This window comes from Ursus americanus, chromosome 20, assembly GCF_024610735.1.
Source record: "Ursus americanus isolate L20-20 chromosome 20, mUrsAme1.1.p, whole genome shotgun sequence".
Lineage (NCBI taxonomy): Eukaryota > Metazoa > Chordata > Mammalia > Carnivora > Ursidae > Ursus > Ursus americanus.
The window spans coordinates 8,705,093-8,718,091 of NC_142146.1; the positions used below are offsets into that span (position 1 = coordinate 8,705,093).

Genomic DNA, 12,999 nt, shown 5'->3' on the forward strand with positions numbered 1-12,999 from the left:
GCTTCTGGAAGAGTTGGGGCACTGGCTGGGCTGAGGAGGACAGAAGGGGGGAGGTTGGGATGTTCCCAGTCTTTAGGGATGTTGGAGTCTTGGGTTTAGTTTCATTTTTCTCTCTCCTAACCCCAAACCTTCTGTTCTTTTATTCTGTACTTAAAGTTGGGGAAAGAAAAGTAGGTTCCTAACTGAATGAGGCTTGGTCACGGTCAGGCTTAGCACAAGGATATTGGGAAAGGTCGCAGGACATTCTTGAGGGCACATGGGTGTGGGTCTGGACAGCTGGTGGGCAGGAGAGGTGGATGAAGTCCAGGGCTATCTTTTCAGGAAATGCAGGAAGTGGAGACAAAGCTGAAGGCTTCAGAGCCAAACAGTCCAGTACCCTGGACAGCTCCATGGGGGCCCTTCGCTCTGATGGAGGCCTCGCTGAAACTCGGATCTCCCCCGTTTAGGCAGGTTCTCAGTGAGTGCTGCCCATGCCCACAAGGGGCCCATTTAGTCAATTTGCCCTGTCCTCTGCCTGCTCAGACTGCTTCTCCAGCTGCTCATTTATCTCAAGGGCTCTCTTCCCTTTGGCAGTTCTATTCATGCATTTACTCTTCACTTTTTAACACACCTATTTAAACTTACATGTTTCTATCAACATTGAGAATTAATTGGGGACCAGATCCTTCTCTTAATAATTAACCTCTTACTCTTTTATTCCCCTCCCTCTCTATCTTGTCTACCTTACCCCACCTCAGGCCACCTCCTGTGTCAAGATCACTGGGTAATTTATTTCCAGATTGTGTTTTTAATTAAACTTTACATCATCTTGGCTTTTATTTGCACTTTCCTATGAATTTCTCTCTAATTCCCTATAGTTTCTTTCTCCTTTTTCTTTCCCATGATAGTTTTGTTGGACTCTACAACCTAGATAAGTTTAAGAGGGAATTCAGTAGGTGATAATTTGGAGGCCTTACATGTCCAGCATGGGCTTTGTTTCACCCTCCAAATGAATGCTACCTTGTGGGGTGCCTGGGTGGCTCAGTCACTTAAGCATCTGACTTTGGCTTGGGTCCTGGGACCAAGCCCCGCATTGGGCTTCCTGCTCAGTGGGGAGCCTGCTTCTCCCTCTCCCCCTGCTCCTCCCCACACTTGTGCTCTCCCTCCCTCCCTCTCTCTCTCTCAAATAAATAAATAATCTTTTTTAAAAAAAAAGAATGCTACCTTGTTTGGGCAAAGGACTCTAACTTCAAAATACTTTCCCTCAGCCACCTTGAAAATACGGTTCCATAATCGTCTGGCCCTTAGTGCTGCCCACGAGAAGCCCAGGGCCCACTTCTCACTCCTCCTTCTGCTAAAGCTGGAAAGGCGCTGCCCTTTAGGGACTCCACTGCTATGTGGCATTGCGTTTCTTTTTTATTTTTCCTTTTCTGTGCCTATTGTGTTGCCAGAGGTTACCTGGGGCACTGCCCCACTCTGCCCTCCAAAACCAAAGCCCAAGCTAAGTCCAAGCACACTGGTCCTCACCCCAAGGTGTCTTAGCCACTTCACATCTGTTCTTCCCAGCTGTGTCCGGGCTGAACCTCACACATAGGCGGTCTCTGAATGAGTGGACAAGGGACCAGTGTCTTTTGATTGGTCTCTCTGCTGCCCACCCCATTCCCATGCAGCTCTGACGTGAGATATCCCAGCATCTACTTGGAAGCTGGGCCTCGTGTCTTCCCTGGGCCATGCCTCACTTGCAGTGGTCCTGTGTTTCCCTGCCTCTCTGATACTACTCCAACTGCCTAGAAATTCCTCGCTTTTCCTGCCCACCGATGGCAGCCTTCCCTCCTTTCCAGCCCTGCGCTCATTTGCTTGGGGAGTATTTATTGAGTGCCTCGGGCATGCAGGAGGTGTGCGAGGCTCCAGGGCTCTTCTGGAGACCCAGTCCCTGGCTTCACAGAGCTTCTGGCTCAGCAAGGGAGGGACCTTCAATCTGTGGCCAGAAATTGCATGAAGTCTGTGAGGACAGCAGATGGTACTTAGGGATGGAGGGTTAGGGAGCCTCCAAACAAGTGACACTGTGAGCTGCAGCTTCTCTGAGAAGAGCGCAGGTCCGTGAAGAGAGGAGGCCGGGACACTCGACACAGTGAAAAGGCTCTGAGGTAGAAGGAATCATAAGCAGCCTGGGGTGGCTTCAGTGCAGTGAGCCATGGGGAGTGGAGCCAGGTGAGGGAGGAGAGGCAGGCAAGTCCTCCTGTCAGGCGCCGGCGGGGGCGGGGTGGGGCGCGGGTTAGCCGCCCTGCTAAGACAGGTGCTGTCTCAATGAGCAAGACAAACTAGGGCCTGCTGGGGCGGGGTCTGCACATCAAATTTCTCTCTTCTCTCTCTCTCTTTTTCTTTATCAGTTTTACCGAGGCACAATTTATATGACATCAAAGTCACCCAATTTTAAGTGTACAACTCAGTGATTTTTTAGTAAATTTACTGAGCTGTGCAACCATCACCATAATCCCATTTTAGAATATTTTATCACCCCAGAGATAAGATGCTATTTTCAGTTAATGTCTTCATTTGCAACATGCACTGATGTGAAATGAGCTTTCCCTTCTAGGCCTTGCAGCTGGAACAGACGTGCCCTTTTCAGAGCTTGTGAAGTTAGCCCCAAATCCAAGATTAGCTGCTACCCCAACCGCAGGAGCTTCTCAGGTGAGAGACCATCAGGATTTGGTCATAGCCTTTGCATTGTGAAAACCAGCTATAGTTAACTCTTGAACAACACAGGGGTGACAGGTGCCGATCCCCTTGCAGACACGAAAATGTACATATAACTTTGACTCCTACTGTTGACCAGAAGCCTTACTGATAACATAGTCAATTAACACATATTATATATATTGTATGCATTATATACTGTATTATTATAATCAAATAAACTAGAGAAAAGAAGCTGTCAAGAAAATAATAAGCAAAATACATTTACCATCTACTCTATCAAAAAAAATCCACCTGTAAGTGGACCTGCACAGTTCAAACCCGTGATGTCCAAGGTCAACTGTAGGTTCCTTTTTCCAAAAGGTAAGTTTTGCTCTGTCACTTAATGTTAAAGTTGATGTGTTCGACTAATGGGGAAATCCTACTTTTTTGTTTTTAATTGTCAAGGAAACAGCAAAAGGAGCCAGGTTGTCAACTGAAGTTCACAGATATGGCTGATTTTATAGCCCCAGGCGTCAGCTAGATTGCTGGGTATATCTCCAGTGTTCCATATGCCTCAGGACGGGCCTTACATTTCACAGGTTACAGAAGGCACAGAAAGACTCTGTCACTGAAGCGTAAGACGTGCTGCGTTTCCAGCCGTCAGATCTAAAGTCTGGATCCAAGACAGGTGTACAGTTCTCCAGGCCAGGAAATCTCCAGGCCAGGAAATCCCTCCAGGGTCTGAAGGCAGACCCCGCTTGTTACAGCGTGGGTTCTCTGGAAAGCAGACCCTGAAATGCTGATTAGGGTGCAGGAGATTTATTGGGGTGCTCTTGGGATCTGCAACTGTGGAGGGGGAAACGAGGAGGCAGGACGGGGCTGAGGAAAGAGGTGAGCCACAGGGCCATCTCTGTGGAGCCCTCAGCCAGTCCTAGAGGCAGTTCTGAAGCTGGGCTGACTCTGAACTTTAACCTAGCTGGGGTAGGGGGCCAAGCCACGATACCTCATGTCAGCCAGTGTCTGTATGCAGGCCACCCCGCAATGGGGTGAGGCGGCGCTCTCCAGCCAAGGCAATCCCCAAAGGGGGCCGTCAGCTGAGGGCTGGGAGAATAAGGTCTTCATTCTTGAAAGGCAATCTGGGTGGTATGCCACAGCATACACCACACCTGCGTTCCTGTTTGCAGCCCAGCAGCAGGGCTGCGCAGACAGGGGGCATTATTACCGATGTAGCAGGCCGCACGAGCTTCGTGCTTGCATCAGACTTCCTTGGCCCTGAAGTGCCATGGGACGATGCGGAGTGGGCCCATGGGGATACTGTGCACACACTGTGCGTCACAGCTGAGTGACCCCAAGCTTAGGAAACTCCCGAGTTATAAAGGAGCTGCAGGCAGATCTGCCCAACCTTTGCCCTCGAGGGAGACATTATCTATACTAGCCTGGTCAGCAAATAAATTTCCCTCTGCTCCAGAGGGCAACTCTATTTCTATCTTCCAATGCTGTTTGCTGTATAAACATTGAAAAGATAGTCTGCAACAAAAGCTGTCACCAGGCATGTATAAACAGCATGGAGAATTGTCTCCCAGCATATCTGGGAGCAGAAGCTCCCAGTTTCCAGGTGACCACAAAACCCGCACACGTAGGTGTCACCAAGCTTCTGTTACTTTGTCCTTATGTTGTGTGTCCTTGCCTTTAAGAGCTCAATGCAGGAGGAAGATCGCAAACTGCTATAAAGGGCCTTGGGGTTTTCATTCTTATCCTGCCTTTCCTTCACCATGTGACCTTCACGTGACCTTGAGCAGCATTTCTCATCTCTGAGCCTGTTTCTTCATCTTTGAGGTGGGGATAACATCTGGTCCTGCCTACTTTTAACCCACTAACTGTGAGGCTTAAAAAGACTCCTTGACTTTTTATTATGTAACAAGAAGTCTGAAGGTAGTTGTGGGACGGGTCAGTGGTTCCACAGTGTCAGGGCTCTGGGTCATAGTTCCTGCAGTTCTGCAGATCAGCAGCGGACAATGGGAACATGAGAACCACCTATGTCATTTACAGTTTTCTAGTAGTCTCATTCAAAAAAAATAATAAAAAGTAAAAAAAATAAATGACTCACTTTAAAGATATTTTTTATCTAATCCAGTATGTCTGAAGTACTGCCATTTCAACAGATAATCAATCAGAAAAATTGCTAATGTGCTATTTTACATTCCTCTTTTTTTGTATGAAGCTTTTGAAATCCGATGTGCATTTTAGACTTGTAGCACCAGTCCCATTTCAAGTGCTCCCAGGCATGTACGACTCACGGCTACTGTGTTGGGTAGCATAGCTGTAGCTGTGCTCCCGGCGATCACAGGATGTTTGCAGCTGCTCCAAACATCCCGCTCCCCCACCCCTGTATCCTGCCGGGAGGGAGAGCATGGCGTTGGGCAGCCCCTCCTCATACACTTCTTGCTCCTCAGGGAGAGAATCTTGGCTTATTCCTCTCAACTCTCCGACCAGACTGCCACTTGGTCATATGGTCATCCTTGGTTGTAAGAAAGTCTGGGGTAGGTTCTGGCTCTTTTGTCCTCTAGAAGGAGACCCACAAGGGAGAAGGTAGTTGGGGAAAGCTTTAGGGCAGCAGACAGTTGCACCTGTCTCCTTATCGGTAGCAAACACTCTGTGTGTGTACCACCACCTTCCCTGGCTCGCCCATGACCAAAGTCACTAAAGGCTCCTGGAACTCTGTACCCTTCAACCCAAGCGTAACCTCAGAATCCTTCATACCACCAGGTTGCAAGCAGCAACAGTCCGTCTTTGACTGTTGGTGTAATAACCTATTGGAGGACTGGTTTGTAAACTCCTCAGGATCAGGGGAGCATCCTCTGTGTTCTCTCTATGGCATGTATAACAGTGGTTGTACTCAAGTGGAAACTCAAAACTGGACCAGTGTTTTCTCTCGGCTCAGCTGAATATTGCCGTTTCCTCCTGACAGAGGACCCAAGCTCCCCGTGAGTTCTCAGTTCTCTGTCACCTTCATGGAGCTGCCCCAGATGCACCAAGAGTGGGCCCTGGGTGCATCATCAGTTACTAGAGTACTTGACTTTGGAGCTAATTAAGCCAAATGAAGGCGTGGGATTGGCATGAGCCAGTAGTGACATTTGTGAGTCGTGAGGAAATCTCAGTCCCTTGGTCTTAAGGGCTGCTTGTCTATAAGACACCATGTACTTACCTGAAGTGCCCACATTTCTTGGGCAAGACATACAGAGTCACAGGTGAAAACAGCTTTAAAACAAAAAAAGGGAGGAAGGAAGGTTAAGAATGTGAGGTTGCGAGGGGCCCCTGGCTGGATCAGTCCATGGAGAATGGGGCTCTTGATCTCGGGGTTCTGAGTTTGAGCCCCACATTGGGTATAGAGATTAGTCAAAAATAAAATCTTTAAAAAAACCTTTTCCCTTATTGGTTTTTGCTTTTGGTTGATCACCCAGCACACTATACATATAATTTTGTAGTCCGCTTTTTTAAAAAACACTACAGTACAACATGGGTATTTATGTTCTTAAAAATGAGCATATGCATTATTTTTAATGACTGCATAATATTCTGTCTGGCTAATGAGCCATAATTTCTTTGTGCATTTTATATGTCTTAGAGCAGTTGCTTCTAGTTTTTTAATTACTATAATTGAAATTATGTGGGTAAAAGGTTAACAAAACCGTTTCCTATTCTGCATGAGAATTTGAACATTAGTTAAATTTCTAGCTCTGCTTCCTTTGGAATGTCAACAGTATTACTCTGCAACATTGCTTGTGTAAAAATGGCCTTTAATTAGGGCACTGCATCTGGAGTGGGAAAACCATATAGGCCTGATGGGAAGTCATATTTAGGGCTTCCCTGAGTCCAGTGACGTCTCATGGGCGTGTGTCTTGCCTATGGAGTTGTCATAAGAGATACTCCTGTGGGGCATGAGGTTTCAAAGCCAGGGTGGTTCTTGCACCTGTATGACATGGATTTCATCTCCTTGCATCTGAGCTGTAACATGGGGGGGGCAGGGAGACCCTTTCCTGGACACTTGTGCAAACTGCTATAAGGACCGCTATGAGGTCTTTCATTGAAGAGAAGCACCTGCCGCCACTGTACCAACAGGTATGTTTCTCCAGTGTATCCTGTTGAAGGCCAGGGTGTGGCCCATGGTAGTCTTAGGAGACTGGATGGTTAGTGGTGTCTAAGAAGACCCTTAGTAGGCCTGGCACCCTACATTTAGGACAGTTTCCATAGGAGAGCTTTGCAGAAGTAGAATAACTGGGTCAAGGGCTATGGGCATTTTCAAGCCCTTTAATACCAACATACAGTCAAGTTGATTTCCAGAAGGGTTGCACCACCAACTTCACCAGCTGTGCGACAAGACGGCATTTCCAGGTACCTTCAAGAGAATTTTTTAAAATGTTGTAGATTTGTTAACGAATTTTTTGGCCCTAATTTGCATTTTTAAAAAAATCTTAAACCGTAGGTTTGAGAACTGCTAGCTTTTCCTCTTTTGTGAATTGATGCTCCCTTTCTTTTGCCCAGCACAAACACTTACATTGCAAGTAAATGGGATGCTAAATTTTAAAATTCCAAGTTGCAAAGAGATGAGAAGCACCCCTCCCTCCCCATTCTAAACTGCTCTTTCTGCCCCTCCAGGTCTACGAGGCCCTTCTCCCTCAATATGCCAAGCTTGAGCAGAGAATCCTGTCCCAGATCCGGGGCCTCCGGAGTGAATGCCTCAGGCCCAGGCACCCCTGTTAACCCTTCCTGCCCAGGCTCACTGATCCCACTTCGAGACGTGCTTCTGGATAGCAGGGATCCTCTTCCCTGTCCTAAGTGACTCTGCCTGCCCACCTGACTCCTTGTGGTGCTCCAGCCCTGCCCGGGACCACCTGAAACCCACCTTAGCACATCTTCCTCAACATAAATGTGCTGCTTCTGATTCCGTGTCCTTGTGCCTGGGGCAGGAAAGCATCCGTCTTTTCCTGTCCTTTATCTCAGGAGGCAAGATAAAACAGTCAGCCTTGGATATGTCCAGTAAAAACTGTGACTTTCCCCCTTTCAAATGCAGAAGTAAAGCCAATACAGGGACCTAAATCAGCAGAACAGGGGAGACAAAGCTGTCCCCCAGACCCCCACCCCAGCAATCTCTTCCCCAACTCTTCTTTGACTACTCCTTAAACTGTAACCCATAGCCACCTGCCCCCCCCCCCCGTACTGTGGGCCTGCAGTCCATCCTCCCCCACCTAACCCTGACTCCCTCAGCTGCTTTTTCCCTCCTCATTTCAGTGTTTGAAGGGCTTCCTAGTATCTTCCTTTCTTGCCTTCCCCTTGCTCACCCCTCCTTCAAGTTTTTGCCCTTCTCACCTTCCAGCATCTGCCCCCTTGTCCTCCGTGATCTCTCCTCCCACCTCATGCCCACCTTTTGTAACTCATACCTCCCACCCAAAAAGCTTGACAGGCTTCATGACCAAGCTTCCTGTCCCCTCCCATCGGCTCTGCCCACAGGCTGCCTGACTTCCTGGCACACCAGACCACTTGCAGAGGCCTTCTCCCAGATAGTACAAGGTAGCACCTCCCTCCTTCCATCCCTTCCTTCAGGGAGAATTTCTCTAATCTGGATTTTGTTGATTCTATTTCCGGAGTGTCATTTAACATATCCTCTATCTTATCTGTATTTCCTATAAATTGGTGATTTGATCTAATACAGAGCTTCTTAACCTCAGTACTATTGACATTTGGGGCTGGATAAGTTTTGGTTGTGGGAGGCAGCAGGGTCACTGGCCTCAACCCACCAGATGCCATTAGCTCGCCCTCCCCAAGTCAAGACAATCCAAAATGTCTCCAGGCATTGCCACATTATCTCCTGGTGGGGATGAGAAGGCAAAATTGCCCCTGGTTCATAACCACTGACTTAGAGGCTTGTTCTGATGCACATGTAATTATTTCCCTTTTTATGGAGGCACATATGTCTGGTTTTCTCTCATTTAGGGGATGTTCACGCCTAGTGCCATTAGTTCACTACGGATACAATTTTGTTATTCCTCTTCATTTATTACCCAGGATTCTTCTATGTGAGAGACATTCCCTATCCAATTACCCAAAAGAGCTGGGAGAGGCTAGATAAATAGATTCTTTCCTCTGTTTACCAGTTTTCAAAATAATGGGTTGATTCCCAAGCATCCTCTAACAGCAGGTAGGTTTTTATTTTTAGTGTCAATGTGATACATTTAATATATTTTATGTATTTTAATCCATTACAGTAATTATTTCAATCCTTGCCTTTTTTGATAGTCATTCTCTCCAGCGTTTCTCCTGCTTTCCTGATCTTTCATTCCTTCTTCTTTACTGGTAGTAATGTGCTGTGTAGTCCTTAATTATTGCTGGGCCCCAAATTTTTATTCTCATCCCTCTTTCTCTCCCATTCTGTCCTCTCTTGTTGGTTGATTTTGTCTCTTCGTGGGTTTCAACCACTATTTATATGCCAGGAACACCCAGATCTATGTTTCTATCCAGAACTCTCCTTGGATCTATCAGAATTCTCAGAAGGGTACTTCAGACTCCACTTCTCTTCCCTTGCCTTTCCCCAAACCTCCTCCTCTCATGTTCCTGTTTCAGTGAACTGGCACTACCCTTCATCCATCCTTCACTGAAGAACCCAAACCCCAAATACAGATGTCCTCCCCCTTTCCCATGTCAGATCAGTCACCAAGTGAGTTTGGTTATTCCTTTGTTAACTCCTAAAGCAGTTCCTTTCTCTCCTTCCCTCCTGTTTTACTTTGGACCCCTTTATTCCTTGCTCAAATTATCACAAAGCCTAGAGATAAAGTCCAGATCTGCTTCCTGCAGAATCCCCCAAATTTTACCTCTGCTGCAGGCCCTTGCCTAAATTGGAACTTCAGTCAAAACAGATTACTTGTAGTTTCCACCCAGAATAGAAAAATGCTGCAAACCAGGTTTGAGACCTGGTCGATCAGGCCAGTGGATAGGGAAATGTCAAAGGAAGAGGTTTAGAAAATGAGTGGGACCAGCGCATCACTTCTGAGAGAGATGAAGTCATCTTGAAAGGAAGTGGTGTCCCTAGCAGGCTTGGTGGATGAAAGGGGAAAAGAAAGCAGAAAGCTGAAGATAACAACCTATCAATAGCAAGTCAAAGATTCAGAAGAAAATGGACAACTTCCCCACCCCTACTACCTAGACATTACTTATTAAAGAAATTTTACAACATTGATCAACAGAAGAAGATTCTCTTGGACCAGGAAATGGAGAAAGCCATTCAATCAATCCATTTCCCATTTTACTTCTGCCCCCATAAAGTTGCCTGTTATTGCAAGCATGTCAACATAAATAGCACAAGGAATTATTCACTGTGTATACAAATAAAGGAAGAAAATAAAGTGAGAATCATAACTTTTCAAGCTGATCAAATACTGCAAAATAAAGAGAACAAAAGAGAGTAAACTGTAACAACTCTCCAACATGAATTCTTAAATAAATTTTGAAACAGTTGTGGATATGAAAGATACCACAGTTCAGAATTAAAACTCAGAATAAAAATGAAAAAGCAACAGGGATATGTGAAGAGAGAAATGACCAAGCTTGGGAAACGATTTGAACAAAAAATTAAAATCATCATAGATATGAAGACAAAATTACAACATATTCAAATAAAAATAAAGATGACTACAAGTACAGTAAAGCATATAGAACTTGGGAATGACAAAAGCTAAGACAGCAAAAAATACAGAGGAAGAGCTGAAAAGGTCCACAACGAAAATAATAGGTAAAGAAGAAGTAACACAGGCAAAAGCCACCAAAAAAGGCAGGCAGAAGCCACCAAAAAAGAAGACAGTGGAATTGCTTAATACTTAAAACTGCCCCAGGAGAGGGACACCTGGGTGGCTCAGCTGGTTAAGTGTCTGCCTTTGGCTCAGGTCCCGGGATCAAGTCCTGCATCAGGCTCTCTGCTCAGCGGAGAGCCTGCTTTGCCCTCTGCCTGCCACTCCCCCCTGCTTGTGCTCTCTCTCTCTCTGACAAATAAATAAATAAAATCTTTTTTTTAATTGTCCCAGGAGAAATTTCTGAAAAAGCAAAAAGAAGACCTAAATCTTTGTCTTGAAAGGGCCCCTTTGTTACATAGAAAAATTGACTCAAAATGATCAACTGAGATATATCCTAGCAAACTATTAAAATTTGAAGGTGAGGGAAAAAGTCCTCTAGGACAAAAGAACTAGTCTCTTACAAAGGAAAGGTCAGGTTGGCATCAGACTTCTCAAAAAGCAAGTGGCAGTGCAGCAATATTTTCAAGAAGTATAAAGGAAAAAAAAGGAACTAAGAATAAGTGTTTTGTATCAGCTAAGCTGTCCTTTAAGTATCAAGGATATATATAAGTTTTAATCGTATGAGAGCTCAGGAAATATTGTTCTCATAACACCTTAGGATCTTACTAAAAGACAAGCTTCAACCAACTAGGAGATGATTGGGGAACTTCAGCAAAAGGACTGGTGGTGAACATTGAGTATCTTCAGTTTCAGATCTAAAGCCAGAATGAAAGAGGAGATAGGTGTGGAAGAATAGTATCAAATGATACTCTTTGAGAAGGTAGAAGTAACAATGAAAAAGAAGGGAGAGAGGAGGAGGACAGTACAAAGAGGTCTTTGTTGCAAAGGCCGTATGTATGAGGCAAAGAGTATCATTTAAAGTTGACAAACTAAATAGTTGGGGCTTAAGTAAGGAAAAAAGAGACAAAGAATTATATAAAGGTACAAAGATAATCACTAGAATAAAGATAGAAATCTCCTTCAATGCTCAAAGAAACAATAGTAAAGCCAATAAATCACATAGTGGAAAACATGCAGTGAATGTAGCATCTTACAATACAATAAATACATAATACAATAAATACAATACAATATAATAAATATATAATAAAAAATACAATAAATATATAATAAAAACAAGCATAGAGTCAAATTAACTAAAAGGCTCAACTCATGTATTAAAAAAGAAAGTTCAAAAATGAGCAAAGGGGCAAAAAGGCAAACAAAGAAACAGACTCTCTCTCTCTCTCTCTTTTTTTTTTTAAGTGGGCTCCACACCCAGCATGGAGTCCAATGCAGGGCTTGAATTCATGACCCTGAGATCAAGACCTGAGCTGAGATCAAATGTCGAATGCTTAACTGACTGAGCCACCCGGATGCCTCAAGAAACAGACTCTTTAACTATAGAGAAAAAACCAGAGGGGAGGTGAGTAGGAGGATGGGTGAAAAAAGGTGATGAGGATTAAGGAGTACACTTGTGATGAGCACAGGGTGATTGTATAGAAGTGTTGAATCACTATATTGTATACCTGAAACTAATATTAGGTTATGTATAAGTTAACATACATATATGTATGTTAACTAACTGGAATTTAAATAAAAATGTTAAAAAGTTCAGATTGGCTCACAAACCAGCATCTTATTATCTGTTATTTACAAGAGACACATCAATTGATCCTTAAAGGCTAAAAATTAGATGGGCAAAAATATACCAGACAAATACAAATCATAAAAAACAAGATTACAATACTGATATATGACAAAGGTAGAATTCAGGAGAAAATTAGACAAATCAAAGAAAGACACTATAATGCTAAAAGCCACAATTCACAATGAAGGTATATTAGTTACAAATGTTACAGCCTCAATTATTTCATTTCTCAACATAAATGATTTTCTTTGATTTCGCCTTTAGATTCCAACAGAATCTATATATATTCTGAATATATATGGAACTTTCCATCTTATAATAAAGAATAATAATACATAATAGAGGATATACCTATTATTCTCACTCACAGAAATTGGCCATTTATTATATCATAAAGAAAACATCTATAATTTCCACAAAATAGAGATAATACAATCTTCTTTAATCAGAATGCAATAAAATGAGAAATTAGTAAAATATATATTTTTAAGTTGCACCTGGAGAAAGACTTTCTATGAATTACTCTTGGGGCAAAGGGGAAATACAAACCAAAATTTCAGAGCTTTTAAAAAAAGATTGATAATTAAATCTGTGAGAAATAATTAAAGCATTGATAGGTGAAATATAACTTTAAAATGCATTAACACTTGTCAACTATACTCAAAAAATTAAAAATACTGTAACATTGATGAAAGAATAAAACTTAAAAATACAACTCAAAAGCAAAAAAAGAAGGACAAAACAAACAAAAGAAAGGGGTTGTAAGAAGAAATGATTAAATCACACATTAGGAAAACAGGAAAAATAAAATTAATGAAGAACATTTTGATTATTTGAAAAACAATTGGGGCACCTGGGTGGCCAGTCGGT

The 12,999-nt window shown here is 43.7% G+C and overlaps 1 protein-coding gene across 3 annotated transcripts in view; it reads left to right on the forward strand.

Moving 5' to 3' along the window:
* The window catches only part of XYLB (xylulokinase), a 53,349-nt gene extending 41,254 nt beyond the window's left edge, over positions 1-12,095 (forward strand). Inside the window, exons 18-20 of one of the 3 annotated variants that reach the window (XR_006779797.2) lie at positions 2,576-2,670; positions 4,353-4,494; positions 7,315-12,095. Coding sequence is in view for 2 of the 3 variants with exons in the window: in XM_045798225.2 (XP_045654181.2) it covers positions 2,576-2,670; positions 7,315-7,419 (200 nt within the window). In the remaining variant the exon portion in view is untranslated. The other 2 variants (XM_045798225.2, XM_087870101.1) reach the window with 2 other exon arrangements.
* Positions 12,096-12,999: the final 904 nt, after the last annotated feature.